The 19,481-nt window shown below is 43.0% G+C and overlaps 2 protein-coding genes across 2 annotated transcripts; both read left to right on the forward strand.

Annotated features, from left to right (window-relative positions):
* Nucleotides 1–3,251: 3,251 nt before the first annotated feature.
* Nucleotides 3,252–6,482, forward strand: armt1 (acidic residue methyltransferase 1). The gene is made up of 5 exons (XM_067241899.1): nt 3,252–3,313; nt 3,769–3,874; nt 4,088–4,329; nt 4,505–4,670; nt 4,764–6,482. The coding sequence occupies exons 1-5, from the start codon at nt 3,252–3,254 to the stop codon at nt 5,544–5,546; spliced, it is 1,359 nt and encodes a 452-aa protein (XP_067098000.1). The 3' UTR covers nt 5,547–6,482.
* A 3,394-nt stretch (nt 6,483–9,876) lies between these two features.
* esr1 (estrogen receptor 1) lies at nt 9,877–18,566 on the forward strand. The gene is made up of 9 exons (XM_067241221.1): nt 9,877–10,193; nt 13,169–13,395; nt 14,385–14,504; nt 15,115–15,302; nt 15,416–15,569; nt 16,212–16,350; nt 17,258–17,391; nt 17,699–17,882; nt 18,284–18,566. The coding sequence occupies exons 1-9, from the start codon at nt 9,877–9,879 to the stop codon at nt 18,564–18,566; spliced, it is 1,746 nt and encodes a 581-aa protein (XP_067097322.1).
* Nucleotides 18,567–19,481: the final 915 nt, after the last annotated feature.

A 19,481-nucleotide genomic window follows, 5' to 3' on the forward strand; every position in this document is an offset into this window, starting at 1 on the left:
TCTCCGGTTGGGGCACGTTAAATATAAACCGATTAAGGGGGAAATAGCCGTAGGTCACCCACCCCACCCCCACACTGACAGATCACGTTGACTGCAATCGTTAGTTCACTGTCGGTGGCATTTGCATTTTCGGTTGAGAGCCAACATAGCGAGCTTCCTGTAAACAAACGAACTTGCAGTGCTGGCAACGGTTCGCGAGACGCCCGTTTGTCATCCTGGAAGGTTTACGTTTAAGTATTATCAATGACAAAACCACTGCTATTTTATCTTGGAGTGGGACTGATGGACAACTTTTTGATCCTTTGGTTATGTTTAAAATACGATTGTTTTCATTTAAAATGTTCACAATTTGTCAACTGTACTAAAATATTGACAATTTGAGAAATATTGTTATTAAAATATCAGCAAATTCAGTCCGTGATCGTTGCAATCAGACTAGTTGATAGTCCTAACCTAGGCATATTTGCAGCGTTTGGAGGTTAACATTTTTACAGCAAAATAGGCTACACTTAAGCTACACTTGGAAACAGGCTACAATGTCAAAGGAAGAAAAAGTGGGCATAGGTAATACAATATATCCTCAGCAAAAGCTGGGAAAATGATTTTGGTAAACCAAGCTGTTAAGGAACAACAAGAAGGAATACAAAAAGGTAGTTCTTTTTTTTCTTTTTATCGGACACACAAGAGTCCTATTCCTCCACAGGAAACGTTTTTGCAGCTACTTCTGTAGTTAAATAAGTGACTGTACACCACATAAGCTATTAGGCCTATGCCTTCTTGTTATGTTATAGATGGCTGTTACGGTAGAGAATAATTTCTCTGGATATACTGTTGAATCCACACTTTTTTTTCATGGCAACAGGATGTGAGCCAAATGACTGGAGACACACACAGACACACCATACACACAATGTCTGCCAGGAAACTCAGGAGCTGTGGGAGGTACCACACACACAATGCACCAGAGGCAGACCTAAATTAAGTAGGCTACATAGGCCTACTGCAAATATTGCAATTAAGCACACACCCATCACCACTGACCCAGGACCACTGACCTATTGAGCACGGTTGCAGACTAATTCTATGACTTCAACAACAACAAAAAAACACACACACACACACATACAGGTTGAGGACAAGACCAATTAGAGATTGCGGTCTGACTCAAATTCCCATTTGGAATCCATAGTTCAATCAATATTGTGGTTAAAAGACCACAGAAAGCAATCTGGTCAAAGTGCAGGAACACGCTACCACAACAAGCCATTGAAATCAGACATTGGACTTTACATGACTAATTTCTTTTAGATTTTTCCAGAGGCAAAATTTTGTTTTTGTTTCAAAACTCAAATAGGTATTTCCAATAGGCTATATTACTAGGCCTAGTAAGTTATTACAACAATTAAATAGCCTATTCAGTATGAGGATGGCATATTTGCACATAGGCCTACAAAAGGCAGTAAAGGCCTACAAAAGAATTACTATGTGAATCAATCCTGTAGTCCATTTTGTTTCCAGCATATTAACCTTAGCATCAGCAGCACAAGCTTAACTATTAACCATTCAGGTCACATCAAATAATAGGCATAGGCTATATTTAGGCCTACCGGTAGGCTAAACATGACCTATTCAGTGTTGTGACTGCAGAACAAAAACAACTGTTTAAGGCTTGATGTTATGGCGTGTTTTGAAACCAGAGTGTTTGAGTCACGCAATACAGATACCCTCTCGCCCCTCTCTACGGTTCAGAGAAACAGATCCGGACAGGGGTGGTCGGTGGGGGTCGGGCTTGAACACCGAAGATTGGCACAGCTGGACATCAAGGCTTCACATGCTGGAAACAAGGCAGTCAGGTTCCTATGGTGACGTTTGAGTAAACCAGTTTAAGGGGCAAAACATCGGAAGTATAGGCCTAGGCTAAATTATGAAGGATTTGAATTAGCAGCTTATCTCTTAAACCATGTGCATCAATGTAGGCTATGTTTAATCAGGCTATGTCCTGCAGAGTTAAACGTGATCATGCAAGGAGTGGAATGTAGGCCTGTACTCACGTCTTGTTCAGATTTTTTAGTTTAAGAGTAAACTATCTCAAAATAGACTTAATTTATTAGACGCGTTAGTATTATAGCGCATTATATAGGCTGTTGTATCGTTCCAAAAATGTGTAATGTTGGGATCTTTTGATAGTAACATGTTTTTGTTCATTGTTGCATCTGTGTGCAAACATTCTGTTACATGTAGGCCACAATCTGGAACCCTGCATCCCGCTGGCTTCAAAAGGCCTGCTTTGACTAAATTCCTTTGGCACACCAATCCTCCTATTCCCGCCATGGCCTATGGCGTTCTGTAGTTACTTGATATGGTGGCTTAACGTCTCCATGGCAACTGTCGCCCTCTGCAGAGGACGCCCCAAAAGATGCGGTAACATAATAGTTGCCCCCGGGGCGAAGCGAAGTTCGTGAGGACTCAGATCTGTTGGATTCATTGGCCCCCAGGTGGTGTCTGAAATCGTCACTCTCTGATCCCCAAACTCAGCAGCTAGGCAGGCAAGCACAAATCAATTCATCTGTGAGTGTGACCAGCGTCAGTTTGACATTAGCCTACACGAATTGGCTACTGTAGTTCAAGGAAGCCGTTAGAGTATTGGCAAGCAACGAGGAGCATTTAATGTATGACTGGACAGCATCTTTGATTCAGTCTTTACAAACATTATGTAGCCGAATTATCTGTAGTAATATTTTTTTTTTTTCTGAGTTAGGGGTAAAAAAATATACATTGACCGATATCCTATAGCCTAAACCTATGAGTTTAGCCGCGGCTAATACTGTAATGGGGTTAACTACTTGACGTGAGATGGCAGCATTGTGTAGCCTAAGGCTCCTGGCATTGTGTCAAAACTGGCAGAACCCGTACTGTAGCTAGTTCTTTATAGCCTAGGCTACCTTTAGTGAACTATAGTTTTCTAGAAGTTTCCCCATCGAGTGTACGCATATATGGCAAGGCACAGATTTGATCGTTTTTATTAAACGATCAACCTGATAATGAAAATATATCTATTAATTAAACTTACTGTAATGAACAGAAAAAACACTTGGACATTTATGTTAAAAAAAAGCATTATAAATGAGCAAATAATAATAATAAAGGATCAATACAACATTAGCAGAAAAAGTTCTGACCCAAAGCTTTGGTGATGAGAGACTATACGAATAAAGTTGCATTTCAATGTCTCTTCCTGGTTGCATTGAATCATGGCGTCTGTTCAATCTCTGCACCAGGGAGTCCCACCAGCCCTGTCTGCTAAAGTTGTTGAGTATGTTGGCCGTTACATTGAGACCACGACTATTATTTACACTGTTTAGTATAACGCAAAACATAGCATGGAAAGATAGAGCTAAAATTATTTGGTGTCGTCGTAAAAGACATGTATAATGTGACAGCTAGGTAGCATGCTAATGCTAATGCTATGACAGCACCACTAGCGAGCTAGCTGAAGCTTGCTATTTCTGTTTAGAGGTTTGCACCAGACGTGATACTGCACTCTTTTTGCCATATTTAATCTATTGCTAGCTTCAAAAAAATTGTGGAATTGCTGGCGACCAGCTATTCATTAGTGTTTGTCTTTGTTAGTGACTTCCACACTTATGTTGGATCCCCAAACTGGCAACCGTAACACAGACGGAATTTGAATTGCCATGTTTTTCATTAAATATTGATTGGCAATTCTGCCTTCAAATTGTTGGTTTCTCTCCTCTATTTTTCTCCCAGGTCATTTGCATATTTGACAGTGAGGGACAGGTTTCCGACTATCTTGACCAGGGTCATTGACACCATCCACCGCAGTAAGAACAAGTTCTTCGAGGAATATGGAGAGGTAGATCGCTACATTGTGATGCTGTCAACATGTATGGTTAATTACTTAGGAATTTCTATAACTAAGATAGTAGAATGACTGTAGAAAGCTTATTTACTCTGTTGTACCAAGCCTATTTCCTCTTACCGAATCACCCACAGCATCAATCCTGCTTTCTTATCTAAAGTCTGTTGGTTATATCAATGTTTTTCTCTATTCGCTCTGCTTCCATAGGAAGGCGTCCAGGCTGAGAAAAGGGCCATCTCCTTCCTGTCCAAGCTGAGGAATGAGATGCAGACAGACAAGCCTGTGCTAGCCCTCTCTGACGGCCTGGAGGACACAGACTCCTGGAACCAGTACCTGCTGAGACAACAGAGCCTGATGGGTGACCAGGACTCTGTCAGCTGGTTCAAGTCCCCCTGGCTCTATGTGGAGTGCTACATGTACCGCCGGATACATGAGGCCATCTGGCTCAAGTGAGGAGGGACGATTAGAGGGAATTTAATTGGTTAAGCCATTGATGTTTTAAGTTATAGCACAAACATTACTTACTTAGAACATACAAAGACTGCTTTTACAAGAGAGAATTTTTATGAGACAGTGAATACCAAAAATGACATTCTCGCTTTCTCTGTTTTCTCTCTGTGTCAGTCCCCCTATATGCGACTTCGATGCATTTAATGAAGGAAAGACCCAGAGTTACTTTGAATCCCAGCAGGCTGTGATAGCCCTGTGTACCTACCTGCAGGGGCTCCACAGAAACATCGGCGAGCTGTCAGAGAGCCACTTACTGGAGCAGTTTCTCAAACTACTGCAGGTGAATACATGGCGTCACCACACATGCCTGGTTTCTTGTTTTAGTTGATGAAGTAGTAACCCACTTCATGCAAACCTTCCCTTTTCTTCCAAGGTTTCTCTGTGGGGAAACAAGTGTGACTTGTCCATCTCTGCTGGTCAGGATAACTCCCAGAAAGCCAATCCAATCGACTCTCTCGCTGACCTCCGACCTTTCATCCTTGTGGATGACTCCAACATGGTGTTGTCGACCTTGACCTCAGCTCAGAGACAGGGGGAGTCCGGCCAGCCCTCGGCTGGTAGGGTGGACATCGTCCTGGACAACGCCGGCTTTGAGTTGATCACCGACCTGGTCCTGGCCCACTTCCTGGTCTCCTCAGGTCTGGCACGCGAGGTCCGTTTCCATGGTAAATCTATCCCTTGGTTTGTCTCCGATGTCACTGCTCATGACTTCCAGTGGACCATTCGCCAGACTCTTGCAGCCAATCACAAATGGATGTCCAAGAGTGGCGCACAGTGGCAGAGCTTTGTGCGGGAGGGAGTGTGGTCCTATCACGACCACCCGTTCTGGACGCTGCCCCACGAGTACTGTGACATGGCAGCAGACGCTCCCGACCTTTATGCAACACTGCAGGGAGCTGACCTGATTATTTTCAAAGGAGACCTGAATTACAGGAAGCTGGTTGGCGATAGGGACTGGGAGCACACCGTGCCATTTGATAGGGCCCTGCGAGGGTTTGGGCCCGCCCCTCTCTGCAGCCTGCGGACTCTGAAGGCCAACGTGCAGGTAGGGCTGCAGCACGGGCAAGGGGAGAACCTCAGTGTCCAAGAGCCTGGCTGGATGACCAGCGGCAAGTATGCTGTGGTCCAGTTTTTCAGCCCACACAGGGAACAATAGGACTGTCACTGGAAGCAATGTCATAAATGCAAGTCTTTATTTGTCAGAGGTAAAGGTTGTGTCTCAATACTTTTTCTTAAACCTCCTTTCTTTGTGCAGTTGTCTACATGAGCACGGTTAGCATCTAGCAGGGCAAAGGATGGAAACAAATTAAATTAGTTTTGAGATGCTGCTGTGGGCTGATGTGGGGGCATCTAGTGGAAGATAATAGTGCTACTAGTCTGTTAATGGTTGAAATAAAAACATTGTTCCTAGTGCTTAAGATAGTCGACTAAGAGTAGGAATGGTAAGATGGCAGTGCTAGGATAAATACACACATTTGACCCCTGCTCTGTACTGTTTCAACTTTATGCACAGTATTATTACAGCACTTCTGAAACCATTTTTTTTATTAGTCTATTTTGAATCAACAAATGAATTTGTCAACCAAACAGTTCTGTATTTTCAGTAGTATCCTTTGTTAGTCTGTGCGCTTTATTCAGACATGATGTTTACATACGAGATCATACAAATTGTTGAAACAAATATCTTTAGTTTAAACTTTTGAATCCCAAGCCATACTTTTGGATTACAATGGATACATTTTGATACTTCATTACTTGCATGAGATTTAAACCTATAAATTAAACAGCATTAAGATCTTTTCTTCAGCTTTAAAGTTCAACTTTGAGTTTGAATTCAGGTTTTAATGTCTGTTGGATTTCTGTCTCATCAAAATGTTGAAATGTTGCATGTGCTGTTGTAATGCATGTATCAGGGTTCAGTATCAAGATATTACATGTTACAAGTGAATGAGTTAATATCATGTGGACATTAAATAAGTTGAGCCGATTAATCGCTACTGTCAAGAGGTCAATGTAACAATAACATAGTCTACATTTTCACTGTGTACCTGTGTACCATGTATTACAGTTGATTAAAAAGGTTCTGACAGTCCAGATTGTGTTTACTTATGCCATCAACAGTGGCCGCTAGTACAGGTATCTTTAGTGACAGTCATTTACTGCATTTATCTCACAGCTCCAAGGTGAAGATGACATCCCATGTCTAACTATAGACTTAATGAAATGACAGAGTACTTTGAATGAGTTTTCTCACTTCTTTCTTCCCCGGTGGAAACGTAAATTCAGTCATGGAAGTAAAGTTAGAAGAATGACTGTGCAACACAAAGAGGCCTGACCCACTTGTGTTGTCTATTTTTCAAATTTGTTCTTTTTCTTATATTCCCTATTCTGAACCTCATTATCCCTCTTCATTTAAGCCTGGGTAAAAATGCTATGAAATGGCAGCTACTTGTTTACTTGACCTGACATGCCTGACTGTGATGTTTACCAAATGAAGACAGTACAGAGAGGAGAGATTCCATCTAAGTACTCATTTTCTTGTCCCGATAATTTTGTATACAACCGAGTCTGTTAATATGTGACCATTTTCACTGTGGTCAGTAGGAGCTGGCTCAGACCAAATTGTTTACTGAATCAGTTTTTTCCTGTTGCCATGTAGATTTACTCATTTTCACTATTTTGGATGATGTAATCCTGGCAGAGGGACCGAGCACTGACCTCTGTTTGCAGTGTTATAGCAACCTGTTCCACTGGTATCGCATATATCGATCTGGCAGCATCTTTAATTAGTTTATTCTTTTTACCTATCTGTTGTTCTTATTGATTCTACGCAGGGAAGCCATATATCAATGAGAAGCTGGAGAAAGAGAGATGAGATTTGAGACAGAGATTTAAACATTATGGAAACCTGCTTATCCTGAGTCTATTGTTTGAAATACTGGGGTAAGAAGTTGATTGTATTTGTTTAGATGGAAGTATTTCTCGTCCCAATCTAAAGAGTATTGTATGTTATCGTATGTTTCCAATGTATGTTCTGATATATATTCCATCCACAGTAAATGGTTGTTCTGTAATTCTGCATGACTAAAGTCAGCTTAGTGTCACATAAAGAAGAGGGACTCCCAACTAGGGATGGGCGTTGTTAATCGAATATCCGGATATCCTAAAGTAAGTTAGTATTCGAATACTTCTTTCGAATACTGATGAGCATAGTTTAATTAAAAAACGTTTTTTTTTTAATGAAAAACCGTTGCGTCGTGGTGTGAATTCTAATAGTTGTGAGGTTAGAAATGATGAAAACCATCAAAAAAGGTATGCTACGTGACCCTGCGTTGTGCTGCGAGTCTCCTTTCATTTCATTTGGCGCTACAAGAAGCTTAGTTTACTGGCTAAGCAGTAGGTACCTCGCCGCAACCTCAGTTCCTGCAGAATCGTTTCTACGCCGGCCTGCTCGTATATCGACTCCGTACTCACCTCTCCCCTGTTTATATGCTCATTTTCCTGAATAAAAATGCGTATGGCTAATGCAGTTGTGGCTTTTTAATTTTTTTTTACCAGTAGCCATGTAGAGCTAGCATAATCGGCTATTTAGGTTTATGTTGTGGTGGAGCACCGTATCCTAGGATTCCGGTTCCAAGTTAATATCCAAGTTAATATGCAATATTTCTCCACGTGTCTTTCGTTTTTATCGAGGATAGCCTACCCAATGTGTTTAATTTTGTCCAATGTATTTTTTTTTTAACTTTTTATTACACATAATAGCTCAGCGCTATTCCGCCAATTTAAGAGCCTATACGTCTGAAAACGCAGCGTTTTTTCAAGTTCATTGTCTTTTCGTCATGTTGATAAATTGATCTTTCATTTGTTTTCTTTATTCAATCCTTATTTAATCTAATAGTTTAACAGTCCCAATTATTGCCAGAATGTTTGGTGGTTCATGTGTTTACTGTATGCTTTGCGTCATGTCAGGCTAATTAGGAGTCAGGTGGCTGAGCGGTTAGGGAATCGGGCTAGTAATCTGAAGGTTGCCAGTTCGATTCCCGGTCATGCCAACTGACGTTGTGTCCTTGGGCAAGGCACTTCACCCTACTTGCCTCGGGGGAATGTCCCTGTACTTACTGTAAGTCGCTCTGGATAAGAGCGTCTGCTAAATGACCAAATGTAAATTACATAACGGAACCGCATTAATAAAAATAGATTATCAGGATATTCGAAAATAATTTCGGATACTATTCGAATAGTGAAATCAGTTCAAATCGCCATCCCTACTCCCAACAGGGTAAGCTTCTCTCTCTGTACTAGAGCCCGACCGATATATATATCGGCGGGCCGATATTACCGGCCGATATTGGGCATTTTCCAAACTATCGGTATCGGCATTTATAATGGCCGAAAAATGAATATTAATGTTTAAGAAAAAAAACTGTTTAATTTAATTCTGTTTAATTTTGTTCAGAGGACTTTAAGTTTCATATCTTAAGTTTGTATTTTTATACATTTTATTTATCAGAAACTGCATTAACATGCGGCAATAATAACAATGTGCGGCAATAATAACAGGAGTCAGATGGCTGAGCAGTTAGGGAATCGGGCTATTAATCAGTAGGTTGCTGGTTTGATTCCCGGCCATGTCCAATGACGTTGTGTCCTTGGGAAGGCACTTAACCCTACTTGCCTCGGGGAATGTCCCTGTACTTAGTCGCTCTGGATAAGAACTTCTGCTAAAAGTGACTAAATGTAAACTACAAATAACTACTGTTAGGAAAATCAGTTTGTTTTGTTACGCGTTTCTGGATTTTTAAAATATTTTTTTATATCGGCCGATATCGGAATATCAGATTTTTAAATCACCAAATATTTGTATCGGTATCGGCCTTAAAAATCCTTTATCGTCGGGCTCTACTCTGTACCTCAACTCTGCTAAAAGCTTTACAAGGAAAGCAAGGTTTTTAAATACTGTAGGAAGAGGACAGATATTTGGAGTTCTCTCTGTCTCCTTCCTCCTTTTCCCTCGTACACAGCAGCGGAGAATAAACGGAAAAGGCAAAAGTGAAGGTTGAAAGCAAGATCGTTCAGGAAGACGGCCGCAGAAACTGGCAGGGAACCAGTTAAGAGAGCGAGTGAGAGTGAGAAAGCAGTGAAAAGATAGTCGAGAACCCCCTCTGCCTCCCAAACCCTCTTCAGCTCCAAATTCAGTGTCGAGTTGCCTAGCAGGAAGGAAGAGACGAAGCAAAGAGAGAGAGACAGAGAGAGAGAAAAAAAAAGAAAGAGCAGAAGCCCTCTTTCCCCGCCTTCAGGGAGCCAGTCTAAATCATGCTGCTTATGAGTGCTGCTGTGTTGTGATGCTAGCTAAGCAGACCCAGACTCAAAGTCCGCTGGATTCTGAACCCCGCAAATCCCTGTGTAGATCCAGGACCGCCTCAGCGCTGGACACCCGCGACCTTTCACCCCAGCGTCCCTCTGCGCCTTGCGCCTTGCTCAGGGACATGTACCCTGACGAGACAGGGGGCGGAGGGGCATCCTCCGTCGACTACCTGGACGGTGGCTATGACTACGCTGCTCCTGCCCCATACCCGCTCAACAGTCGCTCGGCCACCCCTGCAGTGGGATACTACTCTCCCTCCCTGGATACCCACGGTTCCTCCTCAAACGGCAGTCTGCCCTCCCTGGACAGTGGGCCCAACAGTCCTCTGGTGTGTGTGCGATCCAGCCCCCAGCTCAGCCCCTTCCTCCACCCTCCCAGCCACCCAGGACTTCCTGATCAGCCCTACTACCTGGAGACCAGCTCCACATCCCTCTACAGGTGAGCCTCTAACCAAGATGACTTCCCAACCAACTGTCTTGATTTGGTTTAAAGTCAGAATGTCCTGAATGCATGCATTGAAGAGACTGAATGTATATATACAATACAGTAATATTGAATTGTGTAACGCTAGGAGAATATTTTATAAAACAATATATTAATATACTCTTGAGTTAATATGAACTTTTGGGTTGTCATGTCATTTTAGTTGGCAGTGTTTCTTGTAAGATGTAATTAACAAAGGACATCACATTCAAATAAATGGTACAGTCTGACCCTTGTCTTTGATGGGGTTGCATTGGAAGTAAGGAAAATAAAGTTCCATCCTTTTTTAAACCTGTTTAAATTGACCACACTACTTTGTCAGGACAATTCATCCAGTGTATGAATTTGCCTACCACTGCCCTATTTCTTTCCTTTTTTTCTCTTCATCTAGATCTGGGCTTTTGAGTTTAGTCCTCAGGATGTGCTCTTATCTTGTTCATAATGTAATATAAGTCCAATCTGTTATTTGTCTAAATGCAAGAGTTTAAGGAAAACATTTCTGGGCCATTTTAAATCCCTCATCTGGCACGCTTGTTCCTGACAGGAACAGCTTGGTTGCAGACCTTGAAACAAGAACAACATGTAAAAACACACGTACAGTTTACTTCCTGAACAAGAGAGAAATTAGACCCTGAGCCGTTCTGGGAACTGGATGTGTACAAAGCTGAAATTACAATCATTCAGCTAATTAATGTCCTTTGAGGAATAGAATGGTATTTTGTGTGAAGCCACCCCAATTTACTGCTCCCTGTTGCTGTGGTTTGAAGAAGTCTGTTTTTGAGTGGATTTTATTAACTAGATATGCTTATTTCTGAAACCAAAAAATCAAATGTTTGGATCTTCAGGCAGATTTTTTTTTATTGGGTGTGCTTGCCTTCGGCAAGAGCACAAACATTGTTCTCTCTATATTATTATTATTATTGTTTCTTATAAACTACTAGTGTAATAATTGGACCAATACGCTGTTCCTATTGGTCCAGAAAACGTACTCAAAAGTTAATAAATCCGTTTATATACCTCCTGAAAGTTTGCAGAGGTAAATAAATGTTTTTACGGACCTAGCAACAAGCGGTTGCCTTGGAGATGTAGCCATTGACCTTAACAACGTGGCATCTGCTCGGCAACAAAGTAGCCTAAATTGCCCAAAAAACAAACAAAAAACAACCAAATATTGTTTTTGCACAGGTCCGCAAACGCCCCGCAATCGCTTCCCGTTTTAACCCTTGTGTTATCTTCGGGTCATTCTGACCCATCAGTCATTGTGACCCACCGTCGTATTGTGACAAATTTGCTGCATACAAAAACAAAGTGAAGCATTTTCTGTTAACTGTTGGGCTGTCTCAGACCCCCCACATTGTAAAGGTTAAAAGAAAATTATTTTTATTTGTTTTTGTATTGGGTAAAATTGGGTAAACAATAGTGGTTCGTTATGAACCATTGTTGTCACATTGTTGTCACATTGTGGTCACATGACATTTGGGTCATGTGACCCAAAGGCAGCACAAGGGTAAAGAAGTATCTGAAGCAGACAGAAGACGAATTGATGTTGTTGATATGTTGCCTTGGAGATGTAGTGACGTCACCAGTGCAAGTGCAGCTGATTGCTCTGACAACATGGCGTCTGCTCCAGATTCGACCTGTTTGCTTTGTGATCTTCCCACGTATTGTTGTAGTATATAAAAAAACAAATGTTAAACCTTTGCTGTTTCTTATATACTGCTGTAATAATTGGACTACAAATCCTCGCGCCCCTAAGGATCCCTCAATAATTGGACTACATACACAACGGCGGTGTCAAAAGGTTCGTCTTGGTAGCGATTGCGTTGGTTGTTTTTTTATTTATGTTCCGTTGGATGGTATAAGTTTTACGTTTTTGTGGCGAAAAGTGAAGCTAACGGTGGCTAATTTGCTAGCCACAGTCACTGACGTTACTAACATCACTACGTCACTAACGTCACGAAAACACGCGTGACTACCTGTAGCAGAACATTCGTTTCGCATTTGTTAACTGGGGGGATAGCTAGGCTAACTATAGCTTTACTGCAAGGCAGCTGCAGAAACGCCACAAGCAAAGAGGCCAGGGTGATAACTATTTATTCATTTTACTTTGTGATTTGAAACACAATTGTGAAATGTAATGTACAATATTAGCTGATATTATTAAGGAAGTAAGCCCACATCTACTTTCGGAAACGGTTCTCCACACAGGGCTATATCGCATTTTGCGTGCTTACTGACAATGATCGCTACCAGTGAGCTTTTTATGAATCAGCGATTTTCCACTGAATAAATGTCAAGCTTATTTACGTTTTTGGGGGCATATTTTCAGTTAGCAGATGGTGCTGTTTGAATCGCGATTCCATCTTCTACTGCCGGTAACGTCGTAGAATAATCTTCAAAGGGGGTTCTTTATTATGAATGAATGCAATATGAGTAGGCTAAATGCCTGAAAATATCACGAGAAGGGAAAAACTTAAAAGGACGTTTAAATCATAGAGATTAGGTCAATTTTTACACCGGTCTGCCAAATTTATTTGTTTTGATTCAGCAATGAGGCTGCCTATTGCAGGGGAAATGAATCTATTTCATTCTACACTTCACTCGTATTTTGAGTTGTAAATGAGCAGCAAAAAAGAACGAAAAAAAGATGCTTTTAAATCTATGTAATCTTTATAAATAATAAATATGCATTTTTATATAAAATATACAGAAATATCAGTTGTAAAAATGTCATTAAAAAACGGACTCCTGTGTAACCGACCTTTCTAGTTTACCATGATCTTGTACAAACAAGTGCTATTTGATTGTAGGAGACAGCATGATTACCAAAATAATCAAATATTTGCACAAAGCTTTTACTTGGATAAAGACTTTAAAGTGAAAAACAAATACCAAAGCACAGCAGATTATCTGACCAATCCCTCTTTCAGGTCCGGACCCAATCTGCAGTCTATGTTACATGAGGAGCTCTGTAGGACCCCTGATAGGCCAGAGTCGTACACTGCGGCCGGGTCGATGTCGGGGTTGAGAGTTGGTGTGCCTAAGATGGCCAAGGAGATGCGGTACTGCGCTGTCTGTAGCGACTACGCCTCAGGATACCACTACGGGGTGTGGTCCTGCGAGGGCTGCAAGGCCTTCTTCAAGAGGAGCATTCAAGGTAGGACACTTCATTTCTTACTGTTTGACATTTCTTACTCAACATTAGCTACAAACACTATAAACACACTCTAAACAACATGTAAAGATATTCTCTAAATTAGTAAACTACAAATACTCAACACTTTTAACACATTTTACACACACTCTACAAACTCTCTAGTTTAACCCTTGTTCTGCCTTTCGGGTCATTGTGACCCACCTTTTGCACAGTGGGTCACAATGACCCCAACTCTTTACACACCGTCACCATTACACTACACTCTCAATACGTCCCTGGTACCTTGTAGTGCAAAGTTGGTGTATGTGTGAACTCTACAACTCATCACTTTCCATTATCAAATCAGACATTCTCTCAATCATGACAGCCACAAAATTCCATTAAGCTGCTGCACTGGATAATGGTTCACATCCAGGCTCACATAAAAATAAAACAATCTATATTATCTTTCTATTCAGTAAATAAAATGACAGTTACCAAAGGAATCTATGTAAAAATGTTTACATAGCTGCCATTTACATTTACATTTAGTCATTCATCAGATGCTCTTATCCAGAGCGACTTACAGTAAGTACAGGGACATTCCCCCTGAGGCAAGTAGGGTGAAGTGCCTTGCCCAAGGACACAACGTCATTTTGCACAGCGGGGAATCGAACCGGTAACCTTCAGATTACTAGCCCGACTAACCGCTCAGCCTCCTGACTCGCCTTTCTGATTGCTTGGGAAAGAAAGCAGAATATTAAACATTTCATGTAATTCAATATTTTTTGAAATACCTTGCAAAAAAAGACACGTCAGAATGCAGAGGTCTCCATGGTGATGATAAAGGGAAGATGAAAAGTTTTAATTGAATGCATAGCGTAGCGGGTCTATTTAAAATGGGAGAATGGAATGTTTTCTAGTACCAAACAAGCGCATCAGCTCCAACCCTTATGATTGGAAAATTTAATAAGAAATCGGAACATCCTCATAGTTATTCTTTCTGCCAGGTCACAATGACTATATGTGCCCAGCAACCAACCAGTGTACCATCGACAGGAACCGGAGGAAGAGTTGCCAGGCATGCCGACTAAGGAAGTGCTATGAAGTGGGCATGATGAAAGGGGGTGAGTGTGGACACTGCGATCATTTTGGCCAGTGAGGGGTAGATACTGAGTGACAGAACAACAAACAGAGAGGACACACACAGGTGACATGGTGATATACACACTGACAGACTTTTACTGCGGCCTATTGCATTGCGTCCTCTGAAGTGGTGTTGTAATGAGTACGTTGGAATCACTCATTGAAATCAATCGAGCCACTCGTCACATAGTTAAGCTGATTGTAGCATACAAAGTAGAACCTTTCTCCTTTTACTCTTTCAACGTAGCCCAGTTGACAGTTTCTCAAGCGCCTTTCCAGCTTGAACTATCGGTTGGTTTTCTTGATTCTGAGAGAATGCAAGGTGTGAGCGTGTGCAGAAGGCAGATAAGATGGACACTGCCTCTCTAGCGGCCTTGAACTCATTTCCTCATAGGGAGTAAGAGAGCTGATTAGCAACACCCACGTTTTTGTTTTCATTCTTCATGAATCCACATACGCACACGCGCGCACACACACACACAAGCACGCACACACACTTGTACTGTAAACACAGAATACCAAGTGTTGTAGGGTTGGTCGACAGTGTAATGGTGTGTCTGATAAGTGTGGGATAACTGCTATTTTCCCAATGCTTACGTAAAGGCCGCAATGGGCGAGTGTTACGGAGGGACAAGCGGCGATGCGGCCTCGCCGTCAGTGAAAAAGCCCTGGAGGAGATGGAGCACAGGGCAGCGCCCCCTAAGAACGGGGGGAAGAACAGCAGCAGCGCCAACAGCGACAGAAGAGAGGCCGGAGCAGGAGTCAACATGCCCCCTGACCAGGTGCTTAACGCTCAAACTCACATCCCACTTCCTGGACCCTTTTGAACCGCACGTACAGCTGGTTAGCCGTGTGCTTCCGGACTCATCCGTGCTCCTCCCCTCGTTTGGAACAGGTGCTGGTGCTGCTCCAGGGGGCGGAGCCTCCCGCCCTGTGTTCTCGTCAGAAGCTGAGTCGACCCTACACCGAGGTCACTGTGATGACCCTGCTCACCAGCATGGCCGACAAGGAGCTGGTCCACATGATTGCCTGGGCCAAGAAGGTTCCAGGTAGGGGGTGACATATAACACATGATAGGGGAAATATGGATGGGTCCGATTACGTGACTCATAGCAGATCCGAGCATTTGTGGTTGGTCTTTGTGACGCACGGAGGACGGCTTAAGCTCTGTTTTGACTTGTCCTAGACTACGGCCTTGCCTAAACACCTGACTGCCTACGCAAGACATGTACGCACACACACACACACACATTATAGCAGTGAGGGGTATGATTGCTGTCATCAACTTAAAAATAAATTTCGGTTAACCTCAAGGGGGCAAAACACTATACACACGCACACACAAACACACCTGCTAAGTGTACTTGGGCATTGCTCTTTGGCACAATGAGAAGCCTGAATGCACTGACAGCTATTTTGTAATTGTAGGGGTGTCGAAAATCAGGGGTCCAAAAACTGCATGTGGCTTGGATGGAATCATACATGAATTACAACAGCAGAGTTCTAGCGATAAGGCCCTTAGTCTTAACAGAGAGATTACAGAGGGACCCATTCACGACGGTGTTCATTCGTCATGGCAAGATATGCCCAACACTTAACGTGTAACATCTGTCTTCAGCATCATCTTGAAAGGTATATTTCTAGAGAGGTTGTTGCATTGTTTGACTGTGTGTGTATGTGTGTCCTGGCAGGGTTCCAAGGGCTGTCTCTCCATGATCAGGTGCAGCTTCTAGAGAGTTCCTGGCTAGAGGTGCTCATGATCGGTCTCGTCTGGAGATCCATCCATTGTCCTGGCAAACTCATCTTTGCCCAGGACCTCATAATGGACAGGTGAACTACTGTACACACACACTTACAGTCACTCTCTCACACACACATGCAATTAACACATACATCATGTTTAGATTATAAATACACACACACATCTTATTTTACATGGAAATCGGCACATTGTAGTTTTCAATTTCACACCTGGTTAGTCTGCACCTCTCCAGAAGGCATTTTAACATCCAGCTCAATTATGCTGTTCTTCTGCTGCTGGAGACAAACAGGCTGTCTCGCCTCTGAGGCTTCACATCTCTGTCATTACTCAGCCCAGATGGCAACCTGCAGAGATGTTTAATCAAAACCCAGACACTCAGGAGAGATATGGAGAGGGAGGGAGGTAGGGATAGACCAAGCGAGAGGGAGACTTGAGGGAGAACCTAAAAGAGACTGAGGTTTTGGGGGACGAGGGGAGGGTCGGCGGGGAGAGATGGATGGAGCGAGGGAGGCTATTTTGCAGGCACATCCTGTTCCTTCCATTTTTCTCACATGTTCACAAGCTGAGTCACAACCTAAGATTCTTGAGGAAGTATTCAGCAAGAGAGAGTGAGAAAGAGAGAGAGAGATGGGTAGGTAATCTTTCTGAAGCTTGTGATGGTCCTATTTCATCTTAGATTGGCATAAATTGACGAGTCTACCTGTAAATGGGTCTTTTGCCATTTGAAATCCTCAGACATGAAGCTGAAAGGAGAGGGCTTCTCTCTCTCTCTCTCTTTCTCTCCTCCCCCCCTATTGCTGGGGTGGGGGGGGGGCCCACCCCAGCAATAGTTTTAAACTACGCGGGTACATTGGCAGAGTACCCGCCAATGGAGAGAGCTCAGACTCTCTGTACAAATGAAATGGACGAGAGTCTGGTTGGAACAGGCTATGTGAACCCCCCACCTCTCCTCTTCTTTCTCCCCCCCTCCCCCAGGAATGAGGGGGACTGTGTGGAGGGCCTGGCAGAGATCTTTGACATGCTCCTGGACACAGTGGCTCGCTTCCGCATGCTCCAGCTCAAGTCAGAGGAGTTTGTCTGCCTCAAAGCAATCATCCTGCTCAACTCCGGTGAGTGCGTGTGTGTGTGTCTGAACTAGAGATAGGTTTGAACCATCCTCTTTGTCACTCTGTCAAAAACACCTCCATTAAGAGCTTTACAAAGTATGTCCATCCGTGGACACTCAGACAAGCCATCTCAGAGGGCCACATTACTGTGCCGTCAATATGCCATAGCCGTCACCATGACAACTAAAAGAGAGAAGGAGAGAACCCCCTGCCGCCTCTACCTGCACCTCCGTAGCTATCTGAGATGTTTACCCTAGGTACCGGTAATAGAAACCTCTCCCTCTCCCTCTCTTTATCCCCTTCTTCCCAGGTGCCTTCTCCTTCTGCTCTACCACTGAGGAGTCTCTGCACAACTGCCCCGCCGTGCAAATCATGCTGGACAACATCACAGACGCCCTCATCCATCACATCAGCCAATCGGGATGCTCGGTGCAGCAGCAGTCCAGACGACAGGCGCAGCTTCTTCTCCTGCTCACCCACATTAGACACATGAGGTCCATACGCACTTCCTGTCTGTATTACATGCTACCAAGGGTACCTCCTATCTCTACAACATATGACATATTTGCGCAAGACATCAGGATGTGCACTACTTGGAGGAGGAGTGTATTTAATACGTGTACTACTCACTGTAGTATACTGTAGTACCTACTGTAGTACACACTACTTAGGTGGACTTCTGTGGGAGGTTAAGGGGCAGAGAGGCTTGTGGATTCTGACTGGTGCTGAATCCACATAGCAGTTAAATGAAGTAAAGAGAACACTACATTTGAAAGCGAGTGTGATCTATTGAAAGTGTTTGTTTGGAAAAAATATGGGAAAGGGATATTAATTATTTTTGTGTGACAGTAAATACAACCACTGATCATCCTCTTATGCCATTTCTACTCTGTAGCAACAAGGGCATGGAACACCTGTACAACATGAAGTGTAAAAACAAAGTTCCTCTCTACGACCTGCTTCTGGAGATGTTGGATGCGCACCGCTTACAATCCCCCGCCAAGGTGACTCAAACCTGGGTTGATGCCCACGGAGAACCCCCATCTACCACCACAACCCTCACTTCCACTGGCCCCAGCATGGGACCCACACAAGGTCAGGATGCCCAGCTCCGAGGCTCTGGGCCTGGGGTACTTCAGTATGGCACCCCCCGCTCAGACCGCAGCACCCTCCTTTAAGGAGAGACAGAAATGGGCACATAAAGATTAGAAACCCCATCATAAATCAAATGGGTAAGAAAAATATGAAAAGTTGTGTATTCATTCCATTGTGTAATTTAAGTGATTGATTTGATAAATTATTCAGAAGTATTGTATTTGACAATGTAACATAGTGGGACATCAACGGTGTCAGTGGAAGTTAGAGATCTCAGGTGGAAGGTTGCGGGTTCTTTCCCCCCCCCCCCCGTAAACTTTGAGACAGCAGTCATGGTGTTATTCCTTCACAAAGGAGATATTCATTTATAACGTCAACAAACTCTAGCTTGCTCACCATTGACCACGGTCTATACTGTGATTACAGCACATGGTTTACCTAGATGTGGCTTTAGTGTGTTTACTACTCCCAACAGTCCCACTTGATAACCAGCAGCGAGTGTGCTCTTCTGATGTGGGACTGTACAGTGAGTTTTGTACTCACAATGCGATGCCTTGACCAAGTGCACTTCTCACATTAGGGAGTTTTTGGGGGGTTTGTTTGCAATGTCTTAGCTTTTAAATGACAACTCTGTGTTTACTATGATGGAGGTTCGCTTCATTAAAGGTCCCATGGCATGAAATTTGAATGATTTCACTTTATGAGGTTATTTAACATTAATATGAGTTCCACTAGCCTGCCTTTGGTCCCCCAGTGGCTAGGAATGTGTGTAAACCAAGACCTGGGTATTCTTCTCCGCCTTTGAGAAAACAAAGCTGAAATGGTTGGATCTGGAATTTTCCCCTTATGTCGTCATAAAGGGAAAGTTTACCTCCCCTTTCTCTGCTTTGCCTGCCCAGAGTATTTGGCCCGCCAATGAGAAAATGAGCTACGACCTTGCGAGCGCAATATTTTCCTCGAGAGACAACATGGCTTGCAAACGACCGAAGCATGGCAGT

The sequence above is a fragment of the Osmerus mordax genome, chromosome 8 (genome assembly GCF_038355195.1).
Source record: "Osmerus mordax isolate fOsmMor3 chromosome 8, fOsmMor3.pri, whole genome shotgun sequence".
In the NCBI taxonomy this organism is placed as follows: domain Eukaryota; kingdom Metazoa; phylum Chordata; class Actinopteri; order Osmeriformes; family Osmeridae; genus Osmerus; species Osmerus mordax.